General features: G+C 43.7%; 10 protein-coding genes across 10 annotated transcripts, besides 21 other annotated features; all 10 read right to left on the bottom strand.

Annotated features, from left to right (window-relative positions):
- Window positions 1-415: 415 nt before the first annotated feature.
- Window positions 416-532, bottom strand: Tb09.v1.0620 (hypothetical protein, unlikely; the record flags this gene model as incomplete). The annotated part of the gene is made up of 1 exon (XM_822214.1): window positions 416-532. The coding sequence occupies one exon, from the start codon at window positions 530-532 to the stop codon at window positions 416-418; it is 117 nt and encodes a 38-aa protein (XP_827307.1).
- A 163-nt stretch (window positions 533-695) lies between these two features.
- Tb09.211.1630 (hypothetical protein, conserved) lies at window positions 696-3,161 on the bottom strand (the record flags this gene model as incomplete). Its single annotated transcript, XM_822215.1, has 1 exon — window positions 696-3,161. The coding sequence occupies one exon, from the start codon at window positions 3,159-3,161 to the stop codon at window positions 696-698; it is 2,466 nt and encodes an 821-aa protein (XP_827308.1).
- Window positions 3,162-3,563: 402 nt separating this feature from the next.
- On the bottom strand, window positions 3,564-5,372 carry Tb09.211.1640 (hypothetical protein, conserved; the record flags this gene model as incomplete). Its single annotated transcript, XM_822216.1, has 1 exon — window positions 3,564-5,372. The coding sequence occupies one exon, from the start codon at window positions 5,370-5,372 to the stop codon at window positions 3,564-3,566; it is 1,809 nt and encodes a 602-aa protein (XP_827309.1).
- Window positions 5,373-5,740: 368 nt separating this feature from the next.
- On the bottom strand, window positions 5,741-6,418 carry Tb09.211.1650 (hypothetical protein, conserved; the record flags this gene model as incomplete). The annotated part of the gene is made up of 1 exon (XM_822217.1): window positions 5,741-6,418. The coding sequence occupies one exon, from the start codon at window positions 6,416-6,418 to the stop codon at window positions 5,741-5,743; it is 678 nt and encodes a 225-aa protein (XP_827310.1).
- Window positions 6,419-6,858: 440 nt separating this feature from the next.
- On the bottom strand, window positions 6,859-7,107 carry Tb09.211.1655 (hypothetical protein, conserved; the record flags this gene model as incomplete). Its single annotated transcript, XM_822218.1, has 1 exon — window positions 6,859-7,107. One exon carries the CDS (start codon window positions 7,105-7,107, stop codon window positions 6,859-6,861), a length of 249 nt encoding a protein of 82 aa, XP_827311.1.
- A 54-nt stretch (window positions 7,108-7,161) lies between these two features.
- Window positions 7,162-7,188: a microsatellite.
- A 52-nt stretch (window positions 7,189-7,240) lies between these two features.
- On the bottom strand, window positions 7,241-7,630 carry Tb09.211.1660 (hypothetical protein, unlikely; the record flags this gene model as incomplete). The annotated part of the gene is made up of 1 exon (XM_822219.1): window positions 7,241-7,630. One exon carries the CDS (start codon window positions 7,628-7,630, stop codon window positions 7,241-7,243), a length of 390 nt encoding a protein of 129 aa, XP_827312.1.
- A 243-nt stretch (window positions 7,631-7,873) lies between these two features.
- Tb09.211.1670 (hypothetical protein, conserved) lies at window positions 7,874-9,994 on the bottom strand (the record flags this gene model as incomplete). Its single annotated transcript, XM_822220.1, has 1 exon — window positions 7,874-9,994. The coding sequence occupies one exon, from the start codon at window positions 9,992-9,994 to the stop codon at window positions 7,874-7,876; it is 2,121 nt and encodes a 706-aa protein (XP_827313.1).
- Window positions 9,964-9,999: a microsatellite.
- A 199-nt stretch (window positions 10,000-10,198) lies between these two features.
- On the bottom strand, window positions 10,199-10,675 carry Tb09.211.1680 (hypothetical protein, conserved; the record flags this gene model as incomplete). Its single annotated transcript, XM_822221.1, has 1 exon — window positions 10,199-10,675. The coding sequence occupies one exon, from the start codon at window positions 10,673-10,675 to the stop codon at window positions 10,199-10,201; it is 477 nt and encodes a 158-aa protein (XP_827314.1).
- A 970-nt stretch (window positions 10,676-11,645) lies between these two features.
- On the bottom strand, window positions 11,646-12,152 carry Tb09.211.1690 (hypothetical protein, conserved; the record flags this gene model as incomplete). Its single annotated transcript, XM_822222.1, has 1 exon — window positions 11,646-12,152. One exon carries the CDS (start codon window positions 12,150-12,152, stop codon window positions 11,646-11,648), a length of 507 nt encoding a protein of 168 aa, XP_827315.1.
- Window positions 12,153-12,616: 464 nt separating this feature from the next.
- Window positions 12,617-12,683: a sequence feature (CT-rich).
- Window positions 12,684-13,020: 337 nt separating this feature from the next.
- On the bottom strand, window positions 13,021-13,248 carry Tb09.211.1695 (small nuclear ribonucleoprotein Sm-F; the record flags this gene model as incomplete). Its single annotated transcript, XM_822223.1, has 1 exon — window positions 13,021-13,248. One exon carries the CDS (start codon window positions 13,246-13,248, stop codon window positions 13,021-13,023), a length of 228 nt encoding a protein of 75 aa, XP_827316.1.
- A 177-nt stretch (window positions 13,249-13,425) lies between these two features.
- Window positions 13,426-13,491: a microsatellite.
- A 38-nt stretch (window positions 13,492-13,529) lies between these two features.
- Window positions 13,530-13,553: a sequence feature (AT_rich).
- Window positions 13,554-13,820: 267 nt separating this feature from the next.
- Window positions 13,821-13,841: a sequence feature (AT_rich).
- Window positions 13,842-13,970: 129 nt separating this feature from the next.
- Window positions 13,971-14,006: a sequence feature (AT_rich).
- Window positions 14,007-14,782: 776 nt separating this feature from the next.
- Window positions 14,783-14,816: a sequence feature (T-rich).
- Window positions 14,817-15,067: 251 nt separating this feature from the next.
- Window positions 15,068-15,097: a microsatellite.
- Window positions 15,098-15,114: 17 nt separating this feature from the next.
- Window positions 15,115-15,139: a microsatellite.
- A 159-nt stretch (window positions 15,140-15,298) lies between these two features.
- Window positions 15,299-15,323: a microsatellite.
- Window positions 15,324-15,445: 122 nt separating this feature from the next.
- Window positions 15,446-15,546: a sequence feature (A-rich).
- Window positions 15,547-16,133: 587 nt separating this feature from the next.
- Window positions 16,134-16,164: a sequence feature (AT_rich).
- Window positions 16,165-16,221: 57 nt separating this feature from the next.
- Window positions 16,222-16,259: a microsatellite.
- Window positions 16,260-16,320: 61 nt separating this feature from the next.
- Window positions 16,321-16,363: a sequence feature (T-rich).
- Window positions 16,364-16,444: 81 nt separating this feature from the next.
- Window positions 16,445-16,484: a microsatellite.
- An 87-nt stretch (window positions 16,485-16,571) lies between these two features.
- Window positions 16,572-16,596: a sequence feature (AT_rich).
- A 111-nt stretch (window positions 16,597-16,707) lies between these two features.
- Window positions 16,708-16,738: a microsatellite.
- Window positions 16,739-16,741: 3 nt separating this feature from the next.
- Window positions 16,742-16,764: a sequence feature (AT_rich).
- A 252-nt stretch (window positions 16,765-17,016) lies between these two features.
- Window positions 17,017-17,096: a sequence feature (T-rich).
- A 350-nt stretch (window positions 17,097-17,446) lies between these two features.
- Window positions 17,447-17,492: a sequence feature (A-rich).
- The last annotated feature ends 95 nt before the right edge of the window (window positions 17,493-17,587 follow it).

Here is a 17,587-nt window from a genome sequence, read left to right on the forward strand (position 1 = left end):
ATATTACACCTAGGTTGTACCACCACGCACCGTGACCTTGTTGTCGTTCGTTTGCTTTAGCTTCTTAACTTCCTTTTGTTATTTATTATCTTACTCCTTGGAGGGCGCCTCTCCTTCCTCCCTTTTCTGCTCGTCTCTTTCTATCCCTGATTTTAAATAACAAAACGATCGATACTGTCGCTTCACCGAGTCTAAACCCTATTGCAAAGGAATGAAATGAGTTCAAAGAGATCATGAAAGAAAAATAGAGTTCCAAGAAGCGTCTAAAAGTGCAGATAACGATGTTGAGCAGAAATGACGATATATGGGGTTGGATTCTCGTTCACATTTTTGTGTTTTCTGCACTGCAGATGTCCCGGCAAACCATTGTTTGACCTAACGGGAAACGTTCTTTTTATTTGTTTACGCGTGGTGTTCAACACGACGCTCCAGCAACAGCAACGGACCACACACATACACACACACACAAATATATTTTCCACAACTTTTGTCTACGATGTGTGTGTGTGCTCCCATCTTTCGGTATGAACATGGAGTTCAGCGGCGTAGTGCGCCTACACACACACGTTCTGGAAAAATAGGACCAAGTGAAACTAGACGTACAAACTTTTACAGAGATGTAACTACCACCCGCTCCTGTTGGAGTCACGTGAAGGAGCTCTGGTGGCACCAGAACGCTGTGGCCGAACACAGCACTAATGGGGTGGCTCCGCGTTGAGGGCGCCACAAACAAGCGCTGCGCCGTGGCATCTACAATAGGCAGAACGTTCATTAGTTGTGTTAATGACTGATTGTGCCACCTTGCTGTGACGAAATGCGACGTGGAGCCGCATGGGGTTATCGGGATGAAAGTAAGTGAATACTACACTGAATGGCGTCCTAGAAAGGGCCGCCTGTACATAAACAGTCGGCATGGGGAACAGCACGGGCTCATTGACAATGTCTGCAGCGGAAGTTGACTCCATATCTCTGGGTTCCACGAAAATGATCTCTGTCTCTAAGAGAAGCATGTTCATTGGCTTTCCAATTGGTACTACTTTTGAAGCTTTCCCAGGAGGTACAGCTACTTTTACAAGCTCGCAGCGAAACCGCGTTGTGGTACTTGATAGCCTGCCCACGGAGGCACCGACGCGGTGCTGAACTCCGTACTTCCTTAATCGAAGTATGAAACTGTCTTCTTGTTGCATCGTGTCATACAACATCCGGCGCACGCTTGCCCACATCATAAACTCTCTATCCTTCTGTTCTGTTGGACTGTGTGCAGCCCGGTGGTGGTACGAGACGAGGTCCCCAATCACCCCCTGCACATCAGCTAGCCGCTGCGGATGAGAAGTAAGTTGCCGCTGACAGCACAACCGCTCCGTTGAGGAGTAGCCACCATACGGCAAAAGCGGAAGGAGCAGCGCCACCTCTCGGCCGAGTTTATCAAAGGAGTACTCCACGCGGGGCTCTGCCCCATTACATACGCGCTCCATCTCAAGAAAAAGGGTTTCGCAGGCCGACCGAAAGCAGTCTTTATTAGCCATTAATAAGCCCCGGTTCCCGCTGTTTTCATCGCTTCTACAATCCTTGCGACGAATTAAGGTGTCGTAGTACGCCAGTAGCCGGCGCCTTAAAACTCCCTCGCAAAGGGACGCCAAAGCGACAGAAACTGTGCGCCGCTCTCGGGATTCTGGCACAAAAGTTTTTAGAAGGTTTAACGATAATTCGAACGCGGACAGTCGTGTCAACAGACTACACGTAATAAACCTGTAAAGTGCACCCACCAAACAAATACACCACGGTTCCCGATGCGCGGTGCTTCCCATGCTGCTCTTCACATCCCTCAGGAACGTTTCATAGGACGGCAAAGCATCCACCGCCGTGCCCATACAACACTCTGCCGGGTCTTTGTCTCCGTCAAGCTGCTTCTTGGAGGGGGAAACCTCCACTTCGTTGTCGTCTCGGTTGCTGATTCGATCAGCAGTGCCGATTTCATTGCACAATCTCTCATCACTCATGTTTCCCCGCTCGTTGAATGCCCCAACATTCACGATCGCTCCAAGCAGGACAACACCAGCAGAGAGACAATGCATACACCCCTTACTAAGGATGCGCCCAAGTAAACACTCAGCGGGGTCTGAACCCTTAGGACCGAGCAGTCCGTCGAACAGCACTTGGTGGATCCTGTTTTCTTTCCCCAGGAGAAGCCACCGAGTAATCACACAGAGTGCAAGAGCGGGTTGCATAACAGGAGCGAATGCTGACCTCGTTACGGTTGAAGACTTCATTGGTGCCTCAATCAAGGCCAGAAGAGGGTCAATGATTCCCGTCACCAGCGCAGGTCTGAGTTCCCTCTCCACAACCGTGGAAGACACCGCGAAGAGGTCGTTCACATAAAGTAAGTCATCCAACACATCCTCCGTCAGGCTTCTTATAGCGTCTACAGTGGGAAGTGGTGTTGCATCATCAGCATCACCAACGGCGTCGTGGTAGCGGTTCACTGCCTCCGAAAGTATCCCAATCTCAAGCCAAACATGTTTCGATATGATTCGAAGAATGTCTGGAAGGGCCTTCTCCATAAAAGACGTCAGAAACGTACTCTGAAGCCGCGCAACGCTAATTACCACTTGCCTGGCGGCTCCACGGGCCATACGGTCGGACGTGTTGATCAGCTTGGCCGCGTAGTCAAACAAGGGGAACACACCCAGCTGTCGGATGAAAAAGAATTGAACCGTGGTTTCATCACATCGCAGCGCAAGCGACTTCAAGAAAGATACATATACCGATAAAAGTTCATCGTCATTTTCATTCAGGTCAATGGATATCATCTTGTTAAGGTGATTTTTACTGCAGATATAATAAACGTTCTCCTTCATTGTAAGGTTGTGCAGCATCAAGGTAACAAAACGAAGCACCTCCGCTTTCACATTGGACGGTGACTCCACGTTTGTTACTATACTTTCCAGCGTGGTTATCATGTCTAGCTCAAGAAAAACATCAAATGACGCATTGTTTTTTTTGTCGCCCCAGATTATCGCCTGTGCAAGCTCGCGCAAGATTTCAGAAATATTGTTGGTGGTGAAGGCTTGTGACTCATCTGTGGTTTTCAATGCCATACAGAGACGGCTGACATTTTCCTGAGAAAACTTTTCGTAGCTTTGGTTCTTAGCTTTCTGCATGTATGGTTCTTGATCGAAGAAGGAATAATGGAGTTATCCACGTAACTCCGCGGAAAGCTAAGAAGTAGGTGTAGCGGCAGGCCATCCTTCACACCACGGGGGTTATTAAAGAGATGTGAAAACAATAGGCAAATAGCGTATTGTGATCAATAATTTCCATGATGTTCGATAGTCCCGCAGATGAAGGTGAATCAAACTTCCGACAAAAAGAATTTATACTTTTAGAATTGCTCACCGATAATGTGCAATAACACAAACTGGGCGAGACAGATGACAGCAAAGTTAGCACGCACAAACGGAAGCTGGATGCGTTTAGTGCTTAATGCTATGACCATTCCACCTGGAGCTCGCTAACGGTTCAATTATTTCAGGTCTTCTCTCCACATGTTGTTTTCAAAAATTTCAGCACATACTTGGGGTACTATCCGTGGTTGTGGCCCTACCTTCATTTCCGTCCAAAAGACGCAACAATAACAGGGCCCTCGCAACGTGCTCCCGTCGCGATCGGCGAGACACAAGGACGTGGTGCACCCCCGCCATAACAACTTCGGCGACACCCGTATTGAAGAAGTCAACAAACCCAACAAAGAACATTGATTCCGGGGCTCTCAGGCATTTGCCAATACCAAAAGTATCGTCTTGCTCATTCCACACGACAGACGCGATCAACTGGCCCATTGTACTGACCACAAATTCCACGCGTCCCGGTGACTCAGGCACAACGGCTATGCTAAGCAAACCGCTACTAAGCACATGACCCGGGCCGTACATTGCCTTAACTGTGCTGTCCCCACCGGTATCACCACGATCATTAGTTGGCGGGGTGCAAGTACCATCAACATCCTCCCCAGCCAAGGCATACCGCTGCCTGTGCCGACAAAACACTATTCGACCCGGTGGGAGATCCGAGGAGGATTTGGAGCAATCGGAAAATTGACTTGCACTGCACTCACCCGAACCAAAAGTGATATCGTTTCCGCTGGCATCTGGTTTGCTTGCGGTATTCAAAATCCCCCATGATAGTGTGATGAACTGCTGCACATCAGGAACCATCTGAACGGTGGATGCATCACCGTTTACGTGGCGTATGACCATGATGTAACCCAAACTATCCAGAACAACAAGACTCATTGGTACGAACTTACCGCTTTCATTTCGCGAGGTATATACCGGGCTGTTGTCCGACAACACCTTCAGCCGCCGTTGCAACTGTTCCACTGCATCGCTACCACATGGCACCACCTGGGCTTGCGCATCGGAGCTTTCCACGAAGGCGACGTCGGCTATTGGACCTCTACTACGACGAACGACGCTACTTCTGCCGTTGTACATTATAATCACACGACCTCTGGTTGTACCCATTGCTGCAACCGCGCAAGGTGCTTCCCCCTGTTGTTTCTGCACTGTTAGAGCAGATACGATACCACCGCACGACGGACTAACTAACCACGGAGCAGTACACGGTGGTGCATCGATAAGCCACATTGCCTCTAAGCTGCGTTCCTCCGTCTGTCCGGGACGGAAGTGGACAAATGAGAAACACCCGTTAATGACATTGTGTGGGTCCCCCGGCGTAAGTACGCGTTGATTGCGCCTTTTGTTGGGCCCGGTACTCGCCTCTTTCCGCTGTTCATCATGGTAGCAGCTGCAAAGCACAACGTATTCTCCGTCTTTCGCTGATACACTGAACAGTGGATTGTAGAAGAGCCGGACGAGGCGCTGTCGGTTTCTTTCCTTAAAAAAAGTGGTCTCATTCGCCACGACGATGGGATTGTCTGGTGCAGAGAGGGTATCCAGCAGCGAGAAAAATAACGTCGTGACGTGGGGTTGCTGCTGATGCTCGTGGCTGCTTTCCCATGCAACAACAACATACGTTGTATCAGGGACAGTGTGCTCATGCTGCTGCGTAGAATCTGGTGTGCCGGGTGGACCATCTTCCCCAGCCCCTGGAAGAAACGCAACGATGGAAGTAATTCGCACGTGACCTTGTTCGACATTAGGTGACCACAATTTTACAGAGATGATGGTCCCATCGCGTTTTACGATGTCGGGCCCCAGCAGATGCACTTCGGTGTGTGATGCGATAACGCAACAACTGAAACCACTGAGACTGCTCGTGTCATATGGCACAATCGCAGCGCACCCAACGCATGTGGTGCCGGGAATGTCCATGACTTCACCGCACGTTAGCGGCAGCGATGGCGCATCCATGCAGTTGTGAGGCACCGCAGCCCGCTAATTGGTCTTGAAGGTTTTATACGTATTTCCCCCCTTACTGTCAGCGTTAGTACAGTTTCCAAAAAAGGGAACTCAGTCGATGCAAAGGGAAAGTAATAAGCGAAATAGACCACAAAATAAACACTTCCATCCCGGGAAAAATTAGTATTGACGTCGGCTCAACGAGCAACAACGATATTAGAGGAGTTTATAAACAGCAGACTTTGGTACAAAGGCGCTACACAATGACGTCACATGATTCACGCTAAAGCCATGCGACTTTTGCTCATGCCTACGGTTACTAACATCACTTTCCCCATCCATTCATCCATCCATAATATAGCACCTCGATTCACATACGCTCACCAGATATGGGTCTTTCCACACCGTAACTTTACTAATTCATAACCCTTTTCATCCAGACTTTCCCTGATGTGTGCGAGAGCGGCGCGTTCTCTCCTTTCCTGTAGGAGAAAAGCCAGTTTATCTCCAGCCTCTTGGATATGAGCCAGACATGTGTTCCACCACAGTTTCATCCGAAAACCAGCTTCAGCGTGAAGCATGACGGTTTCATCAAGAATCCGCGCTCGCTTGCGGTCCAATTCCAGTTCATGCTGCTGCATCTTCTTTTGTAACTCTGCAAACGAACTAGGGGCTGTGAATTCCGGCACGATATTTGGCCGTGGTTGTAATGCCACTCGATTTGACTCTATGATCCGCTGCAAATAGAGGTTTTTATTCCCATCCTCCAAGCTTGTGCTAATAGACTTACTTAACAAGTAATAAGCTGTTCCTATTGTCGTCGCCCCAACAAACATGGAAGCCACAAAAGCCTTGAGGCGCTTTGTGCTCACAAATGGCTTGGGCTCTACATACGGGAGCAGTAATTCTGGGGCCTCAGAAGCGGTCGGAGTGTAAACCGCTACTCTCTCACCTGTTCTTTCTGTACTTGGTGCATGTGCTCCATCTGATTTTACGGTAGGTGTAGTTGCTTGTTTCTTCACGAGTGCTACGAGGACAATTCTTGAGGAATGCAACATTATAGCCGGTCCCTACGTACGCTTTGTTTTTCTCTTTTAAGTGAGTGCGTGTGCGTACGTGGAGAAAGCAAGAGCGGTGGGTAACACAAGTAGAGAGATTCCAAACGATAGTCACGATGTAAGAAAAACATTAATAAAAATAACGCACATCACAGAAGCAATGAATATACAGCGAACCCCGCCAGCAACGCGTTTCCCCCCTTTTCGCTTGGGCGTTATGCTCGTGTATGTGACGTCGTGTTTACACACACACACACACAGAAAGAGTAGGACTTATGTACAGGTTTGTGGCGCATCTTCCGCTCACACGCCACGGTCGACCGGGGGTCACGGTGTTGTGCGTGTGGGCTCCCAGTAGAGAAAGAGTTTTACGCTTGACGAAACGGTGATGATAGGAGCCGGGTGTCTGCATGCGACGTCTTCCCTCCTCTTCTTTTTGTTTAGAATTCCCATGTCTGTCGGCACATGGGGCATTCCGTGTTATCTTGCTCACGCTCAGCCCACCTTTCAATGCAATGGATGTGGAAGGTATGAGTACATTTCCCCGTAACAATGGGGCAATCCTCCCCAGGGAAGCGGCACTGTGGGCAGCACGCCTCGAACTGCTGGCGACAAATGCCGCATGTGTCGTCCCGACAATCCCACACCCAACGGGCTACGAAGTGGGCACTCTTCACTTTTATATCCATCGCCGAAGCTAAACCTCCCTTTGCTCTTCCTTCGCTGCACAGATATATACGTTAATATATATATATATATATATATATATACGTTTACGTGCACACGGGATTTGTTCTGTCAACCTCAAGTTACTGAGATTAGTTAAAGTGTCGAAACAAAGCACAACGCAACCATAGTTGTTGGTAAATAAGTTAAATAAGCGACGCAGTTGTGAGCGGGAAACAAGAGGAAAGCGAGTTCACGTAAATACCTGAGGTTGCTGCCTTTGGAGGTTTTTTTTTCGCAGCGGCGCCCCCCCCCCCTTTCTCCCATATATGAGAAGACGGAAAAACGGCCCAGAACAGAACGTCTGCGCGCAAATGCACGCGTGTAAAGGGTTAAAGGCAATGATGATAAATATTCACCACAAAGTATTAGGGGGGAACTGGTGCCTTCACCACACACAGGGCAAATAAAAACCTCCGTTTCCCGCCAACTTCCATTCTCCGAATGCACATTAAAAAAGTAACAGTGATGATGACGAACGCACATGTGAATTGTACACACACACACACAACTACGTTTGCTGCACGAGCTTTGTGTGATCAAAGAGTGGATTATATGTACTACATTATGTTAGGGAGTTGAATACCCTAGAAAAGAAAAAGAAAAAGAAAAAGTTCAACCGTCTCCGGATAGCACAACTCCTATCTACCGCCATCCAGTTAGTGACTCCGCAGAAAGAAGGTCATCATTTCCCTTCCGCTTTCACCTCAGTTTGGCCCTTCACTGCGGTTAGTCAGCCGCATCATACACCATGTAGTGGATCTGTTCCACTTCTCGGTTGTTATGAGACGTGGTTGAGTTATGAGTTGGAACACTTAGCCGTTCTGTTTTCTCTTTGAGGCTCTGGTCTCGGTTTGCTGCTATCAACTCACCAATGGTGACGTTGCGTGTCAAGAGAATATCTTTCTGACTCGCACGGGTTTTCAGTTGCATGCGAAGGTTTTTCTTCATGGTGCATCTCATTGTCGCTTTCTCCCGTGAGGTAATGCCGTCTGGGGCATACACGCTGGGGTAAAATGTTCCTGTTTCAGGAATAGCTTTAATGCAGCTTTCCACTACCTCTTTACTCGGCATGGGTGGCAGAAATGCTGCGACCAATTCCACGACACAAAGCAGAAAAAGGACAGACGATAGCACAAGTTCCACAGGCCATGGACCAGGGCGCACCACCTCAATAATGTAATTGGGACAGAAGCGCTGCGCCATCATGCAGGAAAGAGCGTCACCATCACCAAAGAAAGAGCAATCAATTTTGTGTCGAGAGTGGGATAGAATAAAAATGGTGTAAGCTGAGAGCACGGCGGCGGCTGCCGCCAACAAAATTTGCACACACATTACGACCATGTGAAAAAGTGGGCGCGATTTTACCGCAAGCGACCGTGCAGTGAAGTAACCCACCAGCAATGTTGCTACTGATGCGAGGAGCATGCAGCACGTCGCTCCCACAACAAAATGCCCCGGAACGGGCGCGTTTCCAAAAAGGAAAGCGGTATGAACTTGGGCCAGCGCCGTGTTGTTATTGTCATCACAGAACGTCTGTTCACAGTACTCATCCGATATGTTATGATCTGCAGAGCCTGAGCAGGTATTTGATGATGCATCACGGCAACACGACCCCATGGCACTACGAAGGTAAACGGTAAGAATCACACCGAACCCCGCCCCCAGGATAGCTACCGGGAAAGCAACTAACAGGCGGATACGGTTGAGACGAAAACGCGGGTTCAACCCACGAAGAAGAATATCAAAAAATTGGATGTCCAAAGGCCTAATGTTCGGGTACCTCATTCCTTCAAAAGGTGACTTTCCTTCGGGCGTGTCACTCCCCTCGTGACTCTCAGTCACTTCATCCTTATATCCCTTCCAATCGCTTACTCGTTGCGGTTTGTAAACAGTCCGGCTATTTGCTCGGCTGTCAGCAGGCGAGTCGTAGCCAAGTGCACCCAATGTCAAACTTGCACCGTGTGTTATCGAAGCATTGCAACCATCGAGTAGTAATGTATCCTCAGGGATAAAAGGTAGTGGACTTGCATTTCCTTCACCGTTATCCCCCACTTCCTCCTTCTCCTTCTCGAGCTCAGGTGCAAGTCTAAGGGGACACCATGAACCATCGCCGTGGTCAAACTCTAATGCAAGGAGTGTGCGGCCCCCATCGCCTGGTCTCCTTGTTGCTTCCGCCGCTGACAACTCTGTGCGGGGAGTAAATGAACTTCTTGACCTTACCGCCGAATACACCGCGACCCTCGTCCTGTCTGGAGATAACACCACAACGTCAACTTGCATCTCATTAAGAAACTTGAAGAAATGTTTTAACTGCAACTTTACTTTTTTGCTCATTCGTCTCTCATCTGCACCTGCGAGGAATCGCGCCTTTACGGCATCAATGATATCTCCGCAATGATCCACTGTTCCCCACAAACCGAATGATGTGGCCACGATGACGTTATTTGACCGTAATGCGCATCTTTGAAGGTCGCTGCATTTCAGCGCCTCCACCAGCGGCGGGTTCGTTACCCCACTGCCGACACTCATCCCTCTTTCCCCATCTTTTTCTTCCTTTGTCAACCTTTTCAGTTGATCGAGGAGCTCGCTTGAGATCGGGTGAAGAAACACAAACTCCGAACTGAAGTCCAACTTCCCCAGACCCACTCTAAAGCCCTTCATGTGTTTCGTTCCATAGGCATCGGTGGGAATGAGTGGGGTAAAGTCCTGCAAGTGGTTGCGGACGGAAGGGATGACGTCTCCTTCCATGTAACACTGTACGATAGAACAAACAAGGTGCAAAACCAATAGAGAAATAAAGCAGATGAAGAAGAAAGATATATATATATATATATATATATATAACATATATAAAGAAATGAAAATGGAAAATACAAGGTAACGAAGGTTTCACAAGGATTGGATTTGCTTTCGGTGCACCGTTTATGCTGTACCAACGAAAGGTGAGGAAGAGGAGGAGGAGGGAAGAGGCAAAAAAGTCGGGTGTTGTCACTGGCAACGCAACATTAACGTGATGGCATCAGTCAATACTCACTCGCGCGACACCACTTTTTACGCATCTTCTTCCTCGTTATCATCCTCCTCAATCGAGCCGGAGACACTCACTGCCTCATCTTCTGATATTTCATCCCCAACTGGGTACGTTGTTAGTGCAACGACGTCAGCTACCAGCTGTTTGAAGGAATCGAAGTCTAATGCCCCAGCGATATACCCTGTGCAGAGGTATCGGCAAAAATCCTGCGGTTGCTGCCACTCCTTCATCACTGCCTCAGCAAGTTGCTCTAATGACACTGCAGAACCTGAAGCTGCCTCTCGCTCACCAAACGTTTCAAGTATGGTATTTACTAGTGCACCGTACCGTTTGAATAGGGAGAAAAACTCCAGTGCCTCAGAACTGTCGTTGGCTGCCTCCAGCCGCTGGACGATATTATATTCTTCAGAAAAGAAGTTTCCAATGGCGTCTGTGTTAGCTCCCTCACCAAAGAAGGCATCAAGGCGCTCCAACAATTCATTTCCCTCTCCCTGCATTCCTCTTGTCTGTAGTGTTTCACCGCACCACCGCAACTTGGTATGAAATTGATTATTGTGTTGCTTTCTTATCCAAACTTAGTTCACTACGCGGTTTCTCCTTCTTCTATTTCCACACTGTGCCGCTGATGGGAAAGGAAATAAGGGAGCAGGGAAGGAGAGGCAAGACAAAATGTACAAAAAGAAACACTATGGAAGGTATTAATGTCGGGGCGCACCGGCAAAGCGCAGAGCTGAACTCCTCGCCACAGTTCGGCGTGAGGGACCGACGCCTGTGGCAAAGTGTTTAGAGGGAAATGCCTCTGGCCCCTCCCCCCATCCAACTCATGAACAAAAATTAAATAAAACGAACAATAGAAGTAATAAATAGGTAATAGTTACGGAAATATATGTGGGTAGATAATTAGAGATGGAGAGATCGAAACGAGGATATCTACCCCCCGCCCCCAATGTTCATGAGTTTCCGAGAGTTGGGAGTAATATCTCGCACGCGAAGGAAACAAGAGGTTGCTGTAAAACGGAATGAGAGGTAATAAGGGGAGGGGAAAATAATAAATAAAGGCAGCGCAAACGAGATATAAGAACAACATATTTTGTCTCATCACTCCCACTGCTCAGATCGGCCTTCCGCCTTTCCCCCATCCGATGCCACACCGGATATTTACCCCATTGTTCTTTCCCATTCCTAATACTTTTGGGCGCCTCTTCTTCCCTTCTCTACCGGTTCTCCCATTGGTTTCTTTCTTCTCCTATTTTCTTCTGTCATTTGTTTTGTTCCTTGTTTATTTCCCTTTCATTGTTTGTTGTTGCTGTTGTTATAAAGAACGTTTAGTAGTAGTTCTTGATACGGGCACGTATACCTCTTCGGCTTTCTCCTGTTAATTGTTAGGTGAGGCTGAAGAGGAGACCGCCGAGTCGTTACCTCGTACGTTCCTTTTACGTTCCCGTGCTGTACGCGCAACTGCGCGTATTATTCCTCCAAATCCTTCAAGTCCGCTGGTGCATCCTCCTCCTCATCATCCGAATCGTCATCCATGGCTCCCATGTCCATACCTCCCATATCCATACCTCCCATGTTCATCATGTTGGAGAGGTCTCCATAGTCGCCAAATCCGGCGGGCACCTCATCCGCCTCGTCTTCATCCTTCCACAAATTCCAGTCAACAGAGAGCCAATTCTTTGTGCTGCTCGTTGGTTGGTCCACCAGCTTGTTCCAGTACCCTTCATCCTTTTTCGCCGCGCATACCTGAATGGACACGCCTAGCACCTTGAAGCTGGACTTCTCCGGCACAATTTCCTTCAGAAGGGTTATTTCATCCTTCAACTCGTGTGGCTCGCTGGAGCGCTGCGTGACGCCCTGACCGCTGATTTTGATCGTCTTGTCGGTGAAGGTGATGTTAACATCCTTCGCTGACGCCACCTGGAGGGTGATGTACAACTTATCATTGCGCTCTGCCCACTTGGTTGGAATGTGCATTTCGTTCCACTGGAAGGAGTAGAAAATGAGTAAGGGTTGTGTAAAATGTAACCTTATTACAATTGATTAAAAAACACAAAAACACACATACGTACGCACAGTGCAAAAAAAGTGAAACATACGTTCGGCGTGACATGAAGGCATTGTGCGCGTATGCGGAGGAGAAAGCATAGAAGTTAGAGAATAGAAAGGGGAGAAGTCATAGCGGTTGAGTTAAAACGAAATGTATCAACAGATGCACATGTGCAGAATCATATGTTAATGTTTAAGCCGACGTGTCTATATGAATAAATGTTTATTCATATGACGTTACTGTTACACAGATGAACAGTGCTTATTCGTCAAGTCACCAACAAGTGAAGGAATTAAAAGAGAAGTGGGAAAGGGACACCACCCGGGGCGGTTATTCTCCTCAACCGCCTTATTGAGAAAAACATATTCTCCTCGTTCGGTCACTTGCGTCTTCTTTCTCTCTCTTTCTTTCTCTCCCTCCTGTTTTCTCATCATTTCTTCCTCCATCTTGCCCCCTTTTCACTTCTGAATGCAACAAAAACCGTCAACTCCCTCCCTCACCTTCGCACAATTAATTCATCACAGATGTATAAACTGTTACGAACAGAAGGGGAGAGGTGATGATAAGGAGGATAAGTGCAAGAAATGGAAAGGGAGGGAAAAAGTCATGGTAGCGCATCCAACTGCGCCGACAAATGCGCGCGTCCACTCCCGTATTCAAACCTCCTTCATGCTGTGTCTTTTCACAACTGTGCTTTGAAAAAGTAAAAAAAAAAGCTATGCACGCTCCCAAAGCTTCATTTATCTTTTTCTTTCTTTCTGTTGCGGCTAACGTTGGTCCATATGAGCATCACATCTATTCCTTTGGTACTTCCCGAATGTACAACACATTATTGTTACGCAGCAGCATGTCTCCAAGTTCCGTCTCCTGTTTTGCCTTTTCCACTGCATCACGCAGTTGCAAATTCATGTACGGATCACAACTGACAAGTGTACCAACATATACGGGGCCCCATTTACTCTTCACATGGACTGTGTTACCCACCAAACTTGCGAGAAACGCCGCCGGTACATTTGCATCCATTACTTTCTTATTTAATTTTAAATTTGCACCTTCTTACTATTTTTTTTTTATCTGTATGTTTGTCCGTATGGTTTGATTTCTTTTTCCCCTTCCCTCCGTAGGCACACCGGCTGAAAATTACAACGATAATAAAGTGGAGTAAAAAAAAAGAAAGAAAGTAAAGTCAGAAATTGGCCGCAATAATAATAATAACGAACAACAACAACAGCAACAAAAAAAAAATAATTAAAGACAAAAACAACATATAACCATGGAAATTTTGGGACAGATGTAAAGAAAAGATATTTAAAAAATTAAATTAAAAAGAATAGCTCCACAAGGGAAGAATGCGTATCAGAATAAAAGGTACACAATACCAATTCTCCTAACGGACGAAACCACATCAAAAACATTCCTCCCTCTCTCTCTTTCTCTCACATTTTATCCCAACTAACACATAACATAACAATACGTAAAATATTGTACGACATTACGTAGTTGTGACACCTTTTCATGTTGTTGCGATGCTCGCAAAACTCCTATTGTTTTTTTTAAAAACATTATGCCATGATTTTTCCTTTCCTATCCTATCCTATTTATTTAATTATTTTTAAGTTGTTGCTTATCATAAGGTGATATTATTCCCTTTCAGGCGCATTCGACTCCTTCAGAAAAAAGAAAATGAAAAAGAAAGAATGTGAGTTCAGCAGTACAGGACGAAAGTAAGAGCACGCAGATAATTGAATTTATTTTTTTATTTTTAAAGAAAAATAATAATTGAGAAACTCAACGGTGAGATATTTTTGAACAAAAACATTTCAGTTGGAAATAAATTCGAAAGAGTTGTTCGTTCATTTTCTTTTTTTTTCCTTTAAAATGACCTTTTTCGTGTTCCCCATTTTTAATTTCCTTCCTTCCACTGTTTTTCTTTTTTCCTTTTTCACTTATCTATCTAATTTTGATCTTCTTTAGGTTTACAACAAGCGGAAAGGAATTCACATGAGGAACACACTCCCCCCCCCCAATACACCACACACACACAAAAAAAAAAATGTAAATGTAAATATCACGAGTTGAAAGCGGTTCCGCAATGGAGATTGTAAGAGGTGTAATTCCAATAAAACAGAACGAACCAAAGGGAAGTTTGAACGGTGTCCATACGGTGTTATTAATGTTGCTTTTATAGAATTTGAAAGTTAAATAAATAAATAAAAAGACGGAAGAGAAGTTGAAAGAGTTTTCTTTCCTTTTTTTTGTAAAAAAAAAAAGGAAAAAGAAGAAAAAGAACCACACTGGGGAGGTGGGCGACGGTGTTTTACTTTACTGTACCCCTTCCTGCTATTTATTCCCTTCATTGTTCCTCTCATCACAGTTTGTAATAACGATAACAATAACAATACAAGTAAACATGATAATGATAAGTGAATCAATATCTCTTCTCAAATAATATTTGTGTACAAATAAAATTGATGAAAGCAAAAAGAAAAAAAAGAAGGGGAAAAAGAGGAAGAAAGAACCTATACAAGAGTCACCAGGTAGTAAAGCTTCAGTGCATTCTTTTTGTTTTTTCTTCTTTTTTCTTTTCTTTTAAAAAAAAAAAACGCCGGAAAAAAAATGTTGTTGAGGTGACTTCCACATTTTTCATCGTTTTGTTCCCCCCCCCCCGTAATAGATAAAACACACACACACACACACTTTCCCCCGTCTGTTATATTTATTTATATAACTCCATTTGAACACTCGTTTATATGTGCCAATATCTTCTTTTTTTTTTTCTCGTCCTCTCTTCACTCCATATTTTGGTCCTCACACCGCCCCTCACCTTCTTCGTAGCAAAACTAAAAACAAAAAAGAAAAACAAAAAAAAAAATTTGGTTCGAAAATGAAAACTTAATTTAATTTAATTTAATTTGCAAAAACAAACAAACAATAAAGAGATAAACCCTTTTGGGCAGCATTATCGATGAGAATAATACTAATAATAGTAATAAGTTTTCTCATCAATATATGTAATAGCAGCGGAATATGATATAATGGTACAAAGCGAGTGCTGTATCATTTCAAAAAGTGAATATATATATATATATATATTTATAATGAAAAACAAAAACCGAAGAAAAATTAATGGCAACGTGTGACCTCTTAACCACTTTTCTTCATTTCACTCAAAACTTTCACTCATTTCTTCCCCCTCCTCCAATACATCCACACACAAGTGAAAATTAAAAAAAAAAAGAAAAAAAGAGGAAATATATATATAACGGATCAAATAAAGCAGCCAAACAGCACCAAAGAAAAGTAAAAAAGAAAAAAAAAGAATGTTTTATTTCATTATTACCTGCTGCCGTATCATCCACCTCCTCTTATTTTTCTTTTTTACAATTTTCGTTCCTCTTACATGAGAGGTTGTTACACCGAAAGTATAAACAAAAAAAAAAGAAAGAGGGGTTTCTCTTTTGTGTGAAAATATAAATACGGAACGTCAAAAATAAATAATTCGATTGAAGCAAAGTGTTTGAAGGAGAAACAAAAACGAAAAGTAGAAAAAGCAGCATTCATCCAATAATCCAAAAAGCGTTTTTGTATAAGTCAGAAGAGAACAGAAACTGGGAAAATAACTGTTTGTTTTTTTTTTTCCTTTCTTCTCCTTTTCAATTATATTCTATTAAAATGTTGTTATTGTCAAAGTTCCCTTTTTTTTTTATAGAAAAAAATTTCCATCAGTACAAATGCAAAATGACAACGGCAACATCACGAACAGACACCCAAAGGAGGAAAATTGTGATCGGTTAAAAATGCGATGAAAATTAAAAAAAAAAATTCTCCCACTCTGTTTTCTTTACTTTCTTCTTCTTCTCGTCACGCCTTTTAAAAAAAAAAAAGAACTATTGGTGTTTGCTCTTTTCTAATAATAATAATAATTATTATTATTATTTTGGTTTATATTCCCCACTACTTCTTTATATTCATTCACTCATTTTTATTACCTCCCCCTTATTATAATAATTAGTATTATTATTATTATTATTATTTGCCTCCTCTTTGTGGTGCATTTGTAATTGCAAGTAGCCAACACCACCACCACTACCACCCTTCTTTTTTTTTTCCTTCTTTTTTTCCCCCTTTTTTTTTGTTTCCACCAGTTTGTGTAAGTTCCAGTTCCCTCATGCAATATTTTTCCCAGACATATTTTTCTTTTCTCTTTCTTTTGTCAAACATATATATATATATATATATATATGTGTGTGTGTAAATATGTGCTTGAGCATTTGGATACCGCGTGCAGTGGACAAAACAGCGCTAATGTTACAACTAAGGAAAAGTTGGAACGCATTGAGGGGAGGAAAAAAAAATTTTTTTTTTTAAAAAGGAAGAAACCGCAATAAATAAATAGATAAATGGAGATTGTTTTTTTTTTCCTCCTGCTTTAAAAATCATTCACTTGAAAATTTAAATGCGTGCTCGTGTGCGCTGAGAAGCAAAAAGAAAAACAAAAAAAAAAGAAAAGAAACAGATTAATTTTTTTTTTAAAAAAATGAGAACTAGTGGAAGAAGAGGAGAATAAAAAGGGACGAGGGAGTATAAATTAAACAGAAATAAATTGTTGATTCATGCTGAAAGACAAAAAAAAAAAGAGGGAAAAGAGGACCGAGCAATACGCGTGTAGAATTTATACACAGCATACATAAATATAAAACCAGTACAAAAATAAACATAATGACAAAAATAACTGTAGCAATAAAAGCAATCACCATCATATTCAGTTGTGACTTCAGCAAAATTATTACGTTCTTCTCTTTTTTTTGTTTTTCCTCCATTTTATTCGTTGCTTTGTTTTACATTTCTTTGTTACATTCTTTTTCTTTTCTCCCTCTAACGGTTACCGTGTCCGTTACCTTTAAAAAGAGGAAAAGAAATCAAAAAAAAAAAAGTTGAAAGAAACCGCAAACGAAGTCAAGACATTTATAACCAAAGAAAAAAAAATGAAACTTTTTTTTTTTAAAAAAAAGATAGGTACCACTAGCACTGGAAGTATAGAATAAAAAATATATAAAATACGTAGCACTATTCATTTTTCCTTTTTTTTATTCTCATAATAATCAAAAATAAACAATAATTTTCTTCTCACTTTGTAACGAGAAGAAAGAAGAAAAAAAAAAACAAAATCGCCCCACAGTTCATCCATAATGGAATGGATGGTAATAAAAGGGGCTGCAGTAAAAAGAAAAGGAAAAGAAAAGAAGAAAACAAAACAAAACAAAAAAGCAAATTTAATATAACTTCCCCATGATTCCTTTTTTTTCCCCCTTTTCTTTATTTCTTTATTTGATTTTGTTTTGCCACACGCAATTCCTCATTT

This window comes from Trypanosoma brucei, chromosome 9 (assembly GCF_000002445.2).
Source record: "Trypanosoma brucei brucei TREU927 chromosome 9, whole genome shotgun sequence".
NCBI classification, from domain to species: Eukaryota; Euglenozoa; class Kinetoplastea; order Trypanosomatida; family Trypanosomatidae; genus Trypanosoma; species Trypanosoma brucei.